The sequence below is a fragment of the Schistocerca serialis genome, chromosome 4, assembly GCF_023864345.2.
Source record: "Schistocerca serialis cubense isolate TAMUIC-IGC-003099 chromosome 4, iqSchSeri2.2, whole genome shotgun sequence".
Lineage (NCBI taxonomy): Eukaryota > Metazoa > Arthropoda > Insecta > Orthoptera > Acrididae > Schistocerca > Schistocerca serialis.
Window position 1 is genome coordinate 463,334,611 of NC_064641.1, and position 15,771 is coordinate 463,350,381.

At 43.8% G+C, this 15,771-nt stretch overlaps 1 protein-coding gene across 1 annotated transcript in view; it reads right to left on the bottom strand.

The window, feature by feature from the left end:
* Window positions 1–813: 813 nt before the first annotated feature.
* Window positions 814–15,771, bottom strand: part of LOC126474537 (uncharacterized) — a 183,120-nt gene continuing 168,162 nt past the window's right edge. The window contains exon 6 of the mRNA XM_050102009.1: window positions 814–2,398. Coding sequence (XP_049957966.1) covers window positions 2,243–2,398 — 156 coding nt within the window. The 3' untranslated portion in view covers window positions 814–2,242. The remainder of the gene's footprint in view (window positions 2,399–15,771) is intronic.

The window sequence follows — 15,771 nt, forward strand, 5'->3', positions numbered from 1 at the left end:
AAAATGTGTAGTCTATGTCAGTCCGAACTCTTACAAAGTAGAGTAACATGCTAAAATTGTAAGTAAGTCGGTCAAGAACTTTTCCAGACTTTTGCAAACAACTTTACATGTCGATTTATCCTTGATAACAGAATAAATTTTAAATATATATTTATGTATCATATATATTAAAAATATGTAGCATATGTTCGTCCGGAGGTTTATTAGCTTATCGTGTAGAAAGCTGAAGTAAATTATTTCTGCTAATAGCATTGCCCATTGAATCATCCACCTCATTCATCAGCTACGGCATCTTCAGACTTTTATCAGTTCTCACATTTCGGAAATTTGTGGTTAACATCCGTTCTGAGTCTGTTATAGTTATCGAGGCAGCCTTAAATATGTATTTTGTAGAATTCCAAAATCACACGCTAGGTACAGAATTTAAAAGTGTAAAAAACGTTGGCCTAAGTGTATTAACCAGAGGTGACATCGAAAAATTAGTGTAATTTTGTCTTGTCCTTAATTATTCAATCTTTTACCACTAGGCCCAGAAACTTTCATGTTCCTTTTTTTTTTTTAATTACCATGAAGAGAAGTATGGTCGCATTGAGACTGAATAGAATTAAGGGCACCTGTAAGTGCGTACCACATTTAACAAGCGTTTTCTGTGCAGTGGTAAAACATGTTGTAAGTGCAGTGCAAAAGACTGCTGCCTTTTAGTATGCACTAAGTGATCACAAAGGTTTTAAAACTAATGTCCATAACAAGACTACTTTTTTAAAAGTTTTATTACAGTTGCTAAAATTATGTATAAAAATACACAATGTGGTATCATAAATAATTACATTTAGTGAACTTATCGTGATTATTTCGAAGACACATCTACTGGCACATAACTTTTAAAGGGTCGATTTTATTCATGCACTGTCCATCTGTATGCGGTCTGAAAAATAACCAATAATATGGTAGTATAGTTTGACTGAAATAACTTAAGAACACACAAAGCGACAATGCAGAAAAAAATATTTGATTTAGCGTATCTTACTATAAGATACGTAATCAAGACATGCAATATTTTATTTAAATGTGTTTCTTATACATTCACTCTCTTGAAATATAAATACTATTGAACTATTCACTGCACGCACTCGCACGTTCACTCCCAAACTCTTTCATTCTGGAAATTGATGTAAGATTGCTCGACGACTCCCGTCGAAATCTAAACATCTCTTGGGTATGAAGATAATGGTGGGTGCACATTAAGTTCATATCAAGGACTATACATCATGTTTGATATACGGTTCGATTATGTCAGTTCCTGGAAAAAGTCACTCAAGTACCACTCTGTTCTAAAATTATTTCGTGTAACCGTTACATTCGCACTGAGAAGAACGAAATGAAACACGTAAAATTTTGAAAGAAAATGAATATTATCTGACGACAATGCCAGAATTGAGAGAGGAACAAGCTTTTTGTGATTTATCTGTGGGAGTAAACAGATTTCTGTAGCAGGAGCCAACTAAGTTTCTGTATCGCCACAAACTACAAAACTGGCAGCAGGTGTCTACGATATTCCCCATAAAAACAAAAGTGCTCTCTACTTCGAAGAATATACTGTATCAAACTGATAAGTCAAAAGTTTGCACTCAGAGTATAATTGTGGCTGGTTATATTCGTGTTTTTGTCTTGAAAGACGCTTTTTCGCTAATGAACAAGAACAACAAAATGTCTCGCAGCCACAAAAATCGTTATGATTATGAGACAGAGAAAACTGGACTATTAATAATACTCAGATTCTATGTCAAATAGTTATCCTGAAAACTAATTCCGGCTTTGTAGCAAAGCTTATTTATGCAACACAGCTAAACAAAAGAGGAGACAACGCTCTTTCTCATATAAACGAATTTAGTGCCTATTAATGATTTTCGAAAGATTTGCAGAAAATATTTCTGCTGCAACGACTGACCAAAGCATCATGGCAGTGCGCATAAAACACTGCTCACGTCTTGTCAGACTGAGATGGGCTGAAAGTACCGTAGTTAGTGAGTGACTCCTTGCAGGTAATTGTTAGTTAACTCTGACATAAATAGGGTAGTGTAAATTGCCAGTATGGCTATAAATACGTGGGACTAGCGGTTCAGGGTCGCCTTCATGTGGCGAGGTAATAGCAGTGTCCTTTGACAGAGAGTCCTATCACTTTTGCTTGGTCACTTCACTGCGATGGCGCTGGCCTCAGCAGGGTTCCACGAGTGAGGTGTCCTCAGGACGAGGGCTTCTGGCTGCGCGTGTGGTCGGCGGCCGTTAGCGACAAGTCCTGCTGCGCCTTCCCGTCCAGCACCGGGTCTGGGAAGTGGCGCAAGTACGAATCCCGCGACGTCCGGCCTCCCGGTGTCGCTGACGTTGCCGCCGTCGACACCTGCAACATCAGCGCCAGAAGAGCGTCACTTTAGCCTACACACTGACACACGCTTACTCAATACAGTAATGGAGTACTAAATTGGAACATTAATATTGGCGGGAAGTATCCTTCGCCGTGCATTGTACAGTAGAGCGTCAATTATCCGAACGTCCGCTTAACCGAACTGTGTACTCGCTCGCACCTGTTACTCTCCCACCCTACCGTCCATCATCCCCCTCACTCCAAAACCAAGTTCCCACAGTAGTCGCCGCACTGGGCCACCGCTGGCGGAACATTGCTTCTAATGGGACCTTCACAAGGCGCTGCTGACCGGCCAAGCCGCCAGTCGCTGTGTTTCAACAATCAGCACACTTCTGTCGGCTTGGCACTGGCAGTAGAAGTGGCGGCAGTATCAAAGCTGTTCACAGCAACAGCTGCGCCAGCTTAGAGTTGAGGCGTACCGCTCCGCGCAGTTTTGAAGGACTTCTTATTACAGCCCATGGATCAAGGCGTTATTGAGACTTTCAAACGGTATCACAGGAAAGAATTGTTGCTTAAGTTATTGTTAGAAAAAGAAGAGGATGGAGAAGAAAGTCTCTTAAGAAATCATAAGAATATTGACTTGAAAGACGCGTCCTACTTGATCAGCGCAGCATGGAATAGTGTAGAATTTGAAGAAAGCCTGCAATAAAATTTTGGACACAGAAGAAAATTCACAAGGTATGATTGAAACTGACGAACAGAATGATATGTCAGAAATTCTCGGTATGCTAAAAGAAATAGATTGCCACGAATGGGATGAAGAAGACGTTCATGAATGGATGAATATCGATGTTGCAGATCCAGGACACCAAATCATGCAGGACAGCGAGATTGTAAACGTCGTCACTAATAAAGATGACGCCGCCAGTATCTCATCAATCAGTGCTCCAGAAAGTGAAGACGAAAGTATACCAGCAGCTTCTGAGGCGTTCACTTGTTTAGATACTGCCTTGCGATGGTTTGAAGCCCAAGATGAAAGTGACCAGTTTCAGATATCTGTAATGAAAAAAGTACGTGACATAGCTGCTCGTAAGCGTGTAGGCTTGCTTAGGCAGACCAAAATAAAGGATTTTTTTAAACGTTAATTTTGTATACTGTGTGTATTGTTCATGCAAAATGCGTATATAATATGTATATATTTTTGTTTAATAAACTGTGCCACATACTATATATTCCTACTGAAGTTGCCTTTGTATGTAACTTTGTAATACTGAAAGAGATGCCTGTTTTTATGAATAAATTTACTGTACAGTACTTGCGTTTGGCAAATAAACATGTACAGTTCGATCATTCGAACAAACCAGTTTTCCGAACGCACACGTCCCCCAATTACTTCGGATAATCGACGCTCTACTGTACAATGATTTAAGTACCTTCCGTCATGCACTGTACAGTTATTTCCTGGGTACAAACGAAGAGTGGAAATGTCAACTGCCAAATCTCGCAGTTGTCAGGATAATCTAAAAACATTGTAAATAACTAATTTTTACCATAAAAACTGAAAAGGTACTCAGTAATGCACAGTTATGCTCCTCACGTCATCACTCCACAAAATAATAAGATGAATTAGAAAATAAATAACTTCCTTAGAACGTTCTACACTACTGGCCATTAAAATTGCTACACCAAGAAGAAATGCAGATAATAAACGGGTATTCATTGGACAAATATTTCATACTAAGACTGACATGTAATTACATTTTCATTTGGGTGCATAGATCCTGAGACATCTGTACGCGGACCAACCACCTCTGGCCGTAATAACGGCCTTGATACGACTGGGCATTGAGTCAAACAGAGCTTGGATGGCGTGTACAGGTACAGCTGCCCATGCAGCATCAACACGATACCACAGTTCATCAAGAGTAGTGACTGGCGTATTGTGGCGAGCCAGTTGCTCGGCCACCATTGACCAGACGTTTTCAATTGGTGAGAGATCTGCAGAATGTGCTGGCCAGGGCAGCAGTCGAACATTTTCTGTATCCAGAAAGGCCCGTACAGGACCTGCAACATGCGGTCGTGCATTATCCTGCTGAAATGTAGGGTTTCGCAGGGGTCGAATGAAGGGTAGAGCTACGGGTCGTAACACATCTGAAATGTAACGTCCACTGTTCAAAGTGCCGTCAATGCGAACAAGAGGTGACCGAGACGTGTAACCAATGACACCCCATACCATCACGCCGCATGATACGCCAGTATGACGATGACGAATACACGCTTCCAATGTGCTCTCACCGCGATGTCGCCAAACATGGATGCGACCATCATGATGCTGTAAATAGAACCTGAATGCATCCGAAAAAATGACGTTTTGCCATTCGAGCACCCAGGTTCGTCGTTGAGTACACCATCGCAGGCGCTCCTGTCTGTGACGCAGCGTCGAGGGTAACCGCAGCCATGGTCTCCGAATTGTTCATGCAGATGGTTGTTGTCTTGCAAACGTCCCCATCTGTTGACTCAGGGATCGAGACGTGGCTGCACGATCCGTTACAGCCATGCGGATAAGATGCCTGTCATCTCGACTGCTAGTGATACGAGGCCGTTGGGATCCAGCACGGCGTTCCGTATTACTCTCCTGAACCCATCGATTGCATAATATGTTAACAGCCATCGGATCTAGACCAATGGAGCAGCAGTGTGGCGATACGATAAACCGCAATCGCGATAGGCTACAATCCGACCTTTATCAAAGTCGGAAACGTGATGGTACGCATTTCTCCTCCTTACACGAGGCATCACAACAACGTTTCACCAGTCAACCCCGGTCAACTGCTGTTTGTGTATGAGAAGTCGGTTGGTTCAAAATGGTTCAAATGGCTCTGAGCACTATGGGACTCAACTCCTCAGGTCATTAGTCCCCTAGAACTTAGAACTAGTTAAACCTAACTAACCTAAGGACATCACACACATCCATGCCCGAGGCAGGATTCGAACCTGCGAGCGTAGCAGCCGCACGGTTCCGGACTGAGCGCCTAGAACCGCTAGACCACCGCGGCCGGCGAGAAGTCGGTTGGAAACTTTCCCCATGTCAGCACGCTGTAAGTGTCGCCACAGGCGCCAACCTTGTGTGAATGCGCTGGAAAGCTAATCATTTGCATATCACAGCATCTTCTTCCTGTCGGTTAAATTTCGCATCTGTAGCACATCATCTTCGTGGTGTACCAATTTTAATGGCCAGTAGTGTAGGTGCCACACCTGCTAACTGACTGGATCTGACGAGGAGAACACAACAAGTGCCATAACCCGGTTTCTTAGAAACTTCGCTCGATGGAAGAGGGATCAAAATGAGCGAACTTGTGTCTCAGCTTATATGTAGATACTCCACCGTTTCTGAGAAAACGACGGTTACAGTGTTCAAGGTAACCTCTGTGTCTCTTAGCGAATAAATAGCACAACCGAAGCGGTAGTACAGCGGCTAGAGTCGCGGCTCTTCGCACTTTTGCGCTCCGTGATCGAAAGCCGATTATTATTTATATTTTTGTTTTCCAGTTATCTACCCTTGTCCGTAGAATATTACTGCACGAATGATTTCAAATGTATATTTAAGTAACGTTGTTCTTATTCGTTTACCCATCGTATTTTTTGTTAATGAATTTAAAAAAATAAATGAATTAGTAACGTGAAACTTCCTGGCAGATTAAAACTGTGTGCCCGACCGAGACTCGAAATCGGGACCTTTGCCTTTCGCGGGCAAGTGCTCTACCATCTGAGCTACCGAAGCACGACGAGATACTGGCAGAAGAAAAGCTGTGAGTACCGGCCGTGAGTCGTGCTTCGGTAGCTCAGATGGTAGAGCACTTGCCCGCGAAAGGCAAAGGTCCAGAGTTAAGAGTCTCGGTCGGGCACACGGTTTTAAACTGCCAGGAAGTTTAATATCATCGCACACTCCGCTGCAGAGTGAAAATCTCATTCTGAATTAGGAAAGTATCTGAACTAGTTTCAGGTGAACTCTTGTAGTGTAGCTTGATTCATAATTAGTTGCAAGCTCCAGTTTTCAGAAAAGTGATTGATTGTGTGTGGTTTGGCGCGAAATTATTGCCAACGCATGAAACCTTCATCATTGTTAACGTTTCTTTCTCGTGCGAGATTCATACGAAGAAATATCACTGTAGCCAATCTGCGCGCGCTGTTCAGGATTTCTACGTTCCGCTTGTTTCTACAATCGGTAAATGCACCAAATCTTCCTGAAGACTGAACGCAAGACAAAAATACAAGAATTAATACAAGAATTCATATAATAATGAAATACAAGAGTATGAGAATTTGAAAAAGTTTTAAACCCTGAAAATAGCATACAAAAATACTATATAACAAATGTAGGGCATTGTGATACCCAATTGTAATTTTACAGTTAATATAACGCCCTTGTACCCCTAACTTGTTAAGAAACATTCACGTAGTAACCTTCTTCGGACGTGGATAGGTATATGAAGAAATAAAAATATAAAATAAATAATAACAACAATCGGGTTTTGAATATGGGACAGCCGGTCGGAGTGACCGTGCGCTTCTGGGCGCTACAGTCTGGAGCGGAACGACCGCTACGGTCGCAGGTTCGAATCCTGCCTCGGGCATGGATGCGTGTGATGTCCTTAGGTTAGTTAGGTTTAATTAGTTCTAGGTTCTAGGCGACTGATGACCTCCGAAGTTAAGTCGCATAGTACTCAGAGCCATTTGAACCATTTGAATATGGGACACGAAACTGAGAGGCCACCACGCTAAGCACTGTGTCTTTATTTCAGCTCAGATTATCGCGCTATAAAAGGCATTACGTTGAAACTATTACCATCATTTTCTCAGAACTGGTCGACTATTTATGGATAAGCCGACAAATGTGTCCGCTTACTTTGAGTTGTCTTCCACTGAATGAAGTTTCCAGAAAATTTGGTTATGGCTCTTGTATTCTCCTTGTAAGTGCCAGTAATACTGAAGCACTAAGTTTTGTTTGTGATAATACCAGTACAGAGATACAGCAGTAATATTTCAACTGTTAGAATTGTTACCAACAAAAACCATTTCTCATGTCTTTTAAATTTTTCCAAGAAAAGATGAGGAAAGGGAACTCTGCAATAAGGCTGAGAAATGCCAGCAGGTCTCTGGGTGTCGACATCACAGGGCGCTTTGGGGTTGATTATCTGTAGCCAAAGTGGACGCGCAGCAGAGTTGAATGGTGCGAGCACTCATTCTGGAGTCGGCGTGTGAACGAGGGAGGGCACGCATGGTCCGCTGGAGCACCTTCAGCAGCTTGTTTATTGGAATTGTGGCCGATAAGGGAATTCATGAGTTGTGCCCGCCAGGTAAAGGCTGTTTGTCTGTCCATATGGCAGAGCGATACGAGGTGGAATGAGCATGTAAAAAGTGTGGTAGGGAAGGCAAATGGTCGACTCCGATTTATTGGGAGAACTTTAGGAAACCACATATAGGAGGACACTGGTGCGACCTATCCTTGAATACTGCACAGGTCGGTTTAAAGGAACACATCGAAGCAATTCAGAGGAGGGCTGCTAGATTTGTTACCGGTAGGTTCGAGCAAAGCGTAAGTGTTACGGAGATGCTTCAGGAACTCAAACGGGAATCCCTGGAGTGAAGGCGGCGTTCTTCTCGGGGAACACTACTAAGAAAATTTAGAGAATCGGCGTTTGAAGCTGAATACCGAGCCGTTCTGCTGCCGTCAACATACATCGCACGTAAGGATGACGGAGATAAGATACGAGAAATTAGGGCTCATACGGAGGCGTACAGACAATCTTTTTTCCCTCGCTCTATTTGCGAGTGGAACAGGAGGGGAAAGGACAAGTAGTCGTACGCGGTACCATCCTCCACGCATCTTATGGTGGCTAGCGGAGTATCTCTGGAGATGTGGATGTAGATGTAGATGTTATGACATAGCCTACACTGAATGCAGGCTTTCTGCCTGTTATTACGTTGGTGCCGTGTACCGCGTGGACACTGCGGGTTCGTTGGCAACAGGTGTAAACTGTCGGCTTACCACTTTCTCGCAACCGTGTACATGATGTACCACTCCTGTCCCTGTCGGACTGGATGCTAAAGTGACGGCGTCAGATAAACATGGTGCTCAGCTGTGACTTCAAGAGGTCGATCAAGTGAGTGAGTAACGATATTTTGCCCGCCATCGTGGCTCTTACGGCGTTGTATTTCTTTCTGATGTCTTCTATGCCACGCTCGTCTACTTCATTTAGTTGTGTTAGTGTTACACCTGCTACATCTGAGATAAAGTTCTTGGTAAACTGCTTTCGTACAAGTTTAGAGTGTGAAACTTGTTGTTTGGCCCGGTTAATTGAGGTTAGTGTTTAACTTGGCTTGTCGTTTGTCTACCTGTGCCTGTACCCATGTATGTTACGCGGTGCAAAGAACAGTCACGTTTTATTGAGAGGTTAAATTGTAAAGCTTCCTGCCAAACAAACCTCCCGAACAGGCCATGAAGGCCCAAAGGTACCGACCGGCTGCCGTGTCATCCTTAGCCCACAGGCGTCACTGGATGCGGATATGGAGGGGCATGTGGTCAGCACACCGCTCTCCCGGCCGTATGTCACGTTTCCGAGACCGGAGCCGCTACTTCCCAATCAAGTAGCTCCTCAGTTTGCCTCACAAGGGCTGAGTGCACCCCGTTTGCCAACAGCGCTCGGCAGACCGGATGGTCAACCATCCAAGTGTTAGCCCAGCCCGACAGCGCTTAACTTCGGTGATCTGACGGGAACCGGTTCCAAATAAGTGAAGCTATACATCTCAGGTAGCGATCGTTCCATTCTGTAAGTTTTAGTCCGTCACTTGCACCAAAGCTATGTGAAGACTTCGATGTGTGTTAAGCTTACTGTAGTACATGTCATTTACGTTATTTCACGCAGAGTTTTGTGTTGACTATTTGTTTTAAATAATTTCTTGTCTGCTCAGTGTCCCAGTTGCGCTTTATTGCTTTCACGATTGTGAAGACCTTAGTAATTATTTCTCGACAGCCTAAAAGGGTCAAAGATACACGTACATAATTTAAATCTTCCACCGGGTAAAGCATTGTGCATACGTGGCTGCCAAAAAGGGTCAGTTAACTTAGACAGGGATATTGGTAACAATTTGTGTCACCCTATCTCCTGACTTGAACTACGAAGAGAGCATTTCAGCTGCTTATAGTAGCACTGTAGCACTGAAATCACTACAAAATGGTTCAAATGGCTCTGAGCACTGGGACTCAACATCTTAGGTCATAAGTCCCCTAGAACTTAGAACTACTTAAACCTAACTAACCTAAGGACATCACACACACCCATGCCCGAGGCAGGATTCGAACCTGCGACCGTAGCAGTCCCGCGGTTCCGGACTGCAGCGCCAGAACCGCACGGCCACCGCGGCCGGCGAAATCACTACAAGCCCATCAGACAAGTGCATGAGTGTTATGTGCTAGATGTAGAAATGAGGGTGGTACGAAGGTGTGCACGTGGAAATGAAGACCTGCGCTTACAGCTCGCGATGCCGCTCAACTGAGCAGGTTCCCGAGATGCGACGCTGGACAAGCCGGTTTCCACGTTAATTATCCCGGGCAGCCAGTGAAAACTGCGGTCGGGGGCCGCGGAAAGTGTAACGGAGGCGGCTAACTGCAGCCACGTGCTACTTCTCCCTACCAGCACACACCTCGCCAATACGAAGCGCACCCACCAATTGTCGCTTCAGGTAAGTCAAGTCACAGTTACAAAAGTCGTGTCCTCAGATACCAAAAGGTCGGTAGACGAAAGATGTACAAGGTGATGATAATCAAACTTTCAAAACGCTATAGAAATAACACCACTGGTCAGATTGACATCAAATTGAAACGGAATATTATCGAAGAAAGGAGGGAAACGTATGGCAGAAGAAAAAAAATAGTGTGAAAATTGATCAATAGATGGCGATGTATGTGCCAGAATACGTAAATGAAAACACGTGTCATGCGCACGATCCACTGAAGTTGGTATAAACACGCCGGGAACACGGCTTTTCCTCCTTTCGCGTCTGCCACGTTTGCCATGACTGCCTCAGTGCCGGATCCCGCTCTGCTTGTAAAGCTGTATTACAAGAATGATGACTGTGCACTCGTCGCTCTGCTGAAGGTCTGGACACTGAAGGGTTTCAACAAAGGGCGTTGGTCCGATGACTGCCGTCGGTCTGGAGAAAATGATTCGGAAATTCGAAAAGACGGGTTCTTTTGGTCTGCAACCTGGTAGAGGGAGGAAACGAATTAATTGGACGTCAGTGGAAGCAGTGGCAACAGCAATGCAAGAGGAGACGAGTGGTGGTGTGCAGACATTCAGTGCACGGAGAATTACCCGATCATTGGACATACCCATGCGCACGGTGTGTAAAATCCTACGAAACATCCTTCTTTCCTATCCATTCAAAATTACCCGTGTGCACGAGTTGCTTCCTGTTAACCTGCCACCAAGAGAGACCTTTGCCTTAGAATTTCTTGCTCGAATTGGAGTGGATAATGATTGGCCATGGAAGATTTTGTGGACAGACAAAACCCACTCCCATCTGACAGGATATGTCAATACACAGAATTGTCGAATAAGGTCAACGGAAAACCCACAAGCAAACCAACCGGTACCACTTCATCCTGACAAGATCACTGTGTGGCGCGGGTTTACGGGATCATTTATCATAGGCCCATATTTTTTTGAAGAGACAGGTGCTTCCGGACCTGTTACCTGTACCGTCACTGGTAAGCGCTATGATTGTATTTTGCGCAACCATTTCATTCCAGCTCTCAAACAGTGTGGATGTGTGGATGGCATCATTTTTATACAACATCCGCACATTGCAAATCCAGTTAATCAGCTGCTGAAACGACATTTCGGAAATGCTAAAATTATCAGCCGCCATTTCCCTACAGCCTGGCTGTCCCAATCACCTGATCTTAATCCGTGTGACTTCTGGCTGTGGGGCTGTCTGAAAGATGTTGTGTTCAGTGTTCCGACTGCAAACTTAGCTGCATTGCATTGCGCAACACATTCTGAACGTGACCCCAGAAACACTTCTGTCAGTTGTCGAACATGCTGTTTCTCGATTTCAAATTGTTGCAGAAAACGGTGGGCAGCATACTGAACATATTTTGCGCCAGTCGCACGGAAATTAATAAACCGATTTGATTTTTATTGATTCTTTTTATGCGTTTTTTGGCCTCAGGATAATTAAAAACCGATTTTTCCCATTCGATGTGATATGACCTTGCTGTGGTGGAGGGGCTTACGTAACTAACAGTATCACACCTGTACACTCATGCACACTGAGTAGCACAGTTTATTTAATGTCAAACGTACACCGTAGGCATTGTTGAATGATTCATTTATGGTTCAAATAGCTCTAAGCACTACGGGACTTAACATCTGAGGTCATCAGTCCCATAGACTTAGAAATACTTAAACCTAACTAACCTACGGACATCACACACATCCATGCCTGACGCAGGATTCGAACCTGCGACCGCAGCAGCAGCGCGGTTCCATACTGAAGCGCCTAGAACCGCTCGGTCACAGGGACCGGCGATTCATTTATCATTTGTAATCGACTACTATACAATTATTATGCTTACAGAGCCATCTATTGCTACATTTTGTAACTATTTATTTTTCTTTTGACAGTCGTTTCCCCAATTCTCTGACAATATTCCGTTGCAATTTGACGTCATTCTTCAGTCTGTAACCGCGCGACCGCTACGGTCGGAGATTCGAATCCTGCCTCGGGCATGGATGTGTGTGATGTCCTTAGGTTAGTTAGGTTTAAGTAGTTCTAAGTTCTAGGGGAGTGATGACCTGAGATGTTAAGTCCCATAGTGCTTAGAGTCATTTGAACCATTGTTTTTTTGACGTCATTCTGAACAGAGATGTTATTTCTACAGCGGTTTGAAAGCTTAACTTTAATTATAATCACTCTGTATAAGAGCTCCCTAATGACCAAATTAATCCCGATTTATACGTGGTGTCATGGCTATAAGTGCAGATATTTTTATACGTGTTACCTTAATATGTGCACACTCAATGTGTTGATTGTTTTTTCTCTGCGTCTAAAGTCTTCCCACAAAGACATTACTTAATTTACTACCTAATGTTTTCTGCACGGTCGTAACTGCACCACTAAGTGGAGTAGACCTGCAGTTTAGGCCAACCGTTTTGTGACCACGTGTCGATGCTTCAACACCTTATACGCTTTCCATGAGAAATTAAGCATTAATGGCTTGCTGTTGTCATACGTACTTGGAGGTACTAACCAACCCAAAAACATAGCAGCCGCATTCGAGCAATGAAATAAATTCAGTGGTATGTCGGGCCGGGACTCGAACCCGGATTTCGTGCTTATTGCGAGCGGTCTCTTTAACCACTTTGGCTATTCGAGCACATTTACCGTCCAAACCATATTCCCATATGTCGTACACTACGTACGTAGTGTCCCCACTATTCTCATTGATTGAAGTTCCAATTTTACTAAATTTGTCCACATTCGTATCTTGTAATGTGTGTCAGGGCGCTGATGACCTCGACGTTGAGCGCCAGTAAGCACCAACACACACACACACACACACACACAAACAAACACACACACACACACACGCACGCAATTCCCGCAAGAAGCCCATACACACTAAAGGTATCATTACTTCTTGTCAAGTCCCGTGTATTTTTATGTTTGGTGTTGCGCTTTCGGACATATCCGAAAAAACAGGCAACACACATATAAATTAATCCAAATAATGGCATGGTCAGGGTAACGGCTAGAGCAATGGTTCCCACTGGGGAGCTTACCCCCTCAGGGGTACAATAAAATTTTATGAGGGGTAAAAGCAAAGGGTTCAATTGTTTTTGTGTCACGAAACCAAATTATTTTTAAAACATTCAATATTTAGTACGACTGTAATACGGAATACAGAAGTTACCAATAATTAAATGTATTTAAAAAACCATCATTAACATTTAACACACTGTGGTCGAAGTTACAACTTGTGAAACAAATTTATGATTATCTTCCTCAAACAGTTCACCTACTGCGCACACACTTTGTATCATGCCTCTACGACAGTAAAATTGAAACACGCGCACCACACATACTTAAATATCTGATGAAAATGCCGTCTCTGAGAAGGCTTCACTATTCGCTTCGCATCAGCAAACGAACTAATTGACAGCGTAACACAACAGTAACTATTTAGTGGCTACTACACTGCTGTAGCGCCTGCACTGCGTTATAACAGACGTTATGATTTTTAGTGCCAGTGGACAGACACAAAGCATTAGCAATCAGAAGTCTTCCAATTTCTGCCTGTTCACAAGTAAGGAGTCCAGCAATCAAGCGATTTAGAAACAGTAGGCCTAATTGCAGTTCACACATTTTAATTTTGTTGGGTGAAGCAAGCGCTACTAGAGAGAGGCTCATATGGCTCTGAGCACTATGGGACTCAACTGCTGAGGTCATTAGTCCCCTAGAACTTAGAACTAGTTAAACCTAACTAACCTAAGAACATCACAAACATCCATGCCCGAGGCAGGATTCGAACCTGCGACCGTAGCGGTCTTGCGGTTCCAGACTGCAGCGCCTTTAACCGCACGGCCACTTCGGCCGGCTACTAGAGAGAGGTTCAGTCCCATATATCTCGCCTCGCTGTGGACAGTTAGCCTTATTTTCTGAGGACGAGTTGTACGTACCACCCTCGATGCGGTAAGAATTGCTTCGTAGTTCTGTAAGAAGAGGTTAGAAATAAGCAGTAACAACTGTCTAATTAGTTCTTGGTTTAATAAACAGCACATACAAAAACTAAATAATATTTTTCTTTCTTCGTGTTAGAAATAAAGATATTCAAGGAAAATTCATTTTGATTGTAAAGTTTAATTAGACTGAGGTGACGAAAGGCATGGTGTACTTCCTAATATCGTGTCGGATCTCCTTTTGTCCGGCGTAATGCGGCTGCTCGACGTGGCATGGTGTCAACAAGTCGTCGGATGTCCTCTGCAGAAATACGGAGCCATACCGCCTCTACAGCCGTCCGTAATTGCGAAAGTTGTATCAATACAGGAGATTTTACACGAACTGACCTCTCGATTATGTCCCATAAATGTCGATGGGATTCATATCGGGCAACCTAGATAAGCAAATCATTCGCTCGACTTGTCCATAACGTCCTTCAAACCAATCGCGAAAAACTGTGGGGCGGTAATCTGGCTCATTGTCATCCATAAAGATTCCATCGTTGTTTGGGAACATGTAGTCGATAAATGGCTGCAAATGGTCTCCAAGTGTCTGAACTTAACCATTTCCAACCAATGATTGGTTTAGTTGCACCAGAGGACCCAGTCCATTCCATGAGAACACAGTCCACGACATTAGGGAGCCACCACCAGCTTTCACAATGCCTTATTTTCAGCTTCTGTCCATGGCTTCTTGGGATCTGCACCACACTCTAGTCTAACATCAGCACTTGGCAAGAAATCTGGACTCATCTGACCAGGCGACGGTTTTCCAGTTGTCTAGGGTCCAAATAACATGGTCTCGAGGCCAGAAGAAGCACTGTAGGCGATGTCGACCAGTTAGCAAAATAACTCTCGTCGGCCGTCTGCTGCCATAGCCCATTAACCCCAGGTTTTGCCGCACTTTTCTAATGGATACGTTCGCCGTATGTCTCACATTTTTTTCTGCGGGTATTCCAGGCGGGGTTGCTTGTATGTTAGCACTGACAACTCTACGCAAACGCTGCTGCTCTCGGTCGTTAATTGAAGGCCGTCGGACACTGAGTTGTTCGTGTGAGAGGTAATGCCTCAAATTTGGTATTCTCGGCACGCTCTTGACACTGTGGATATCGAATTACTGAATTCCTTAACGATATCCGAAACGGAATGTGCCATACGTCTAGCTCCAACCCCGCGTCAGGATCTGTTAATTCCCATGATCCGGCCATAATCACGTCGGAAACCTTTTCACATGAATCACCTCATTACAAATGACTGTTCCGCCAAAGCACTGTTCTTTTGTACCTTCTGTGTACGATAATATCTGTGAATGTGCATATCGCTATCACGCTATCACATGACTTTTGTCAGCTCAGTGTAGGTGCTAATGCTGAAGATGATCGTGATGGAAGGTGGGGGTTACTAGCTAATATCTGATTGCACTCAGGAGTAATGATTTCAGAAAAGTTGGAAGCCACTGGGGTAGAGTCGTGATTCTTTATTTTATCTATCGCCTCGAAGTACGAGGGGTTGCATGTAGTTTTAACTACCAACTAGAAAAAAAAATTACATAGTTCATTAACTTGTTTGTTCGCAGCTGCAATTCTGCAGTTGTGGTATAAACTCACATCTCCGCATGACAGTACC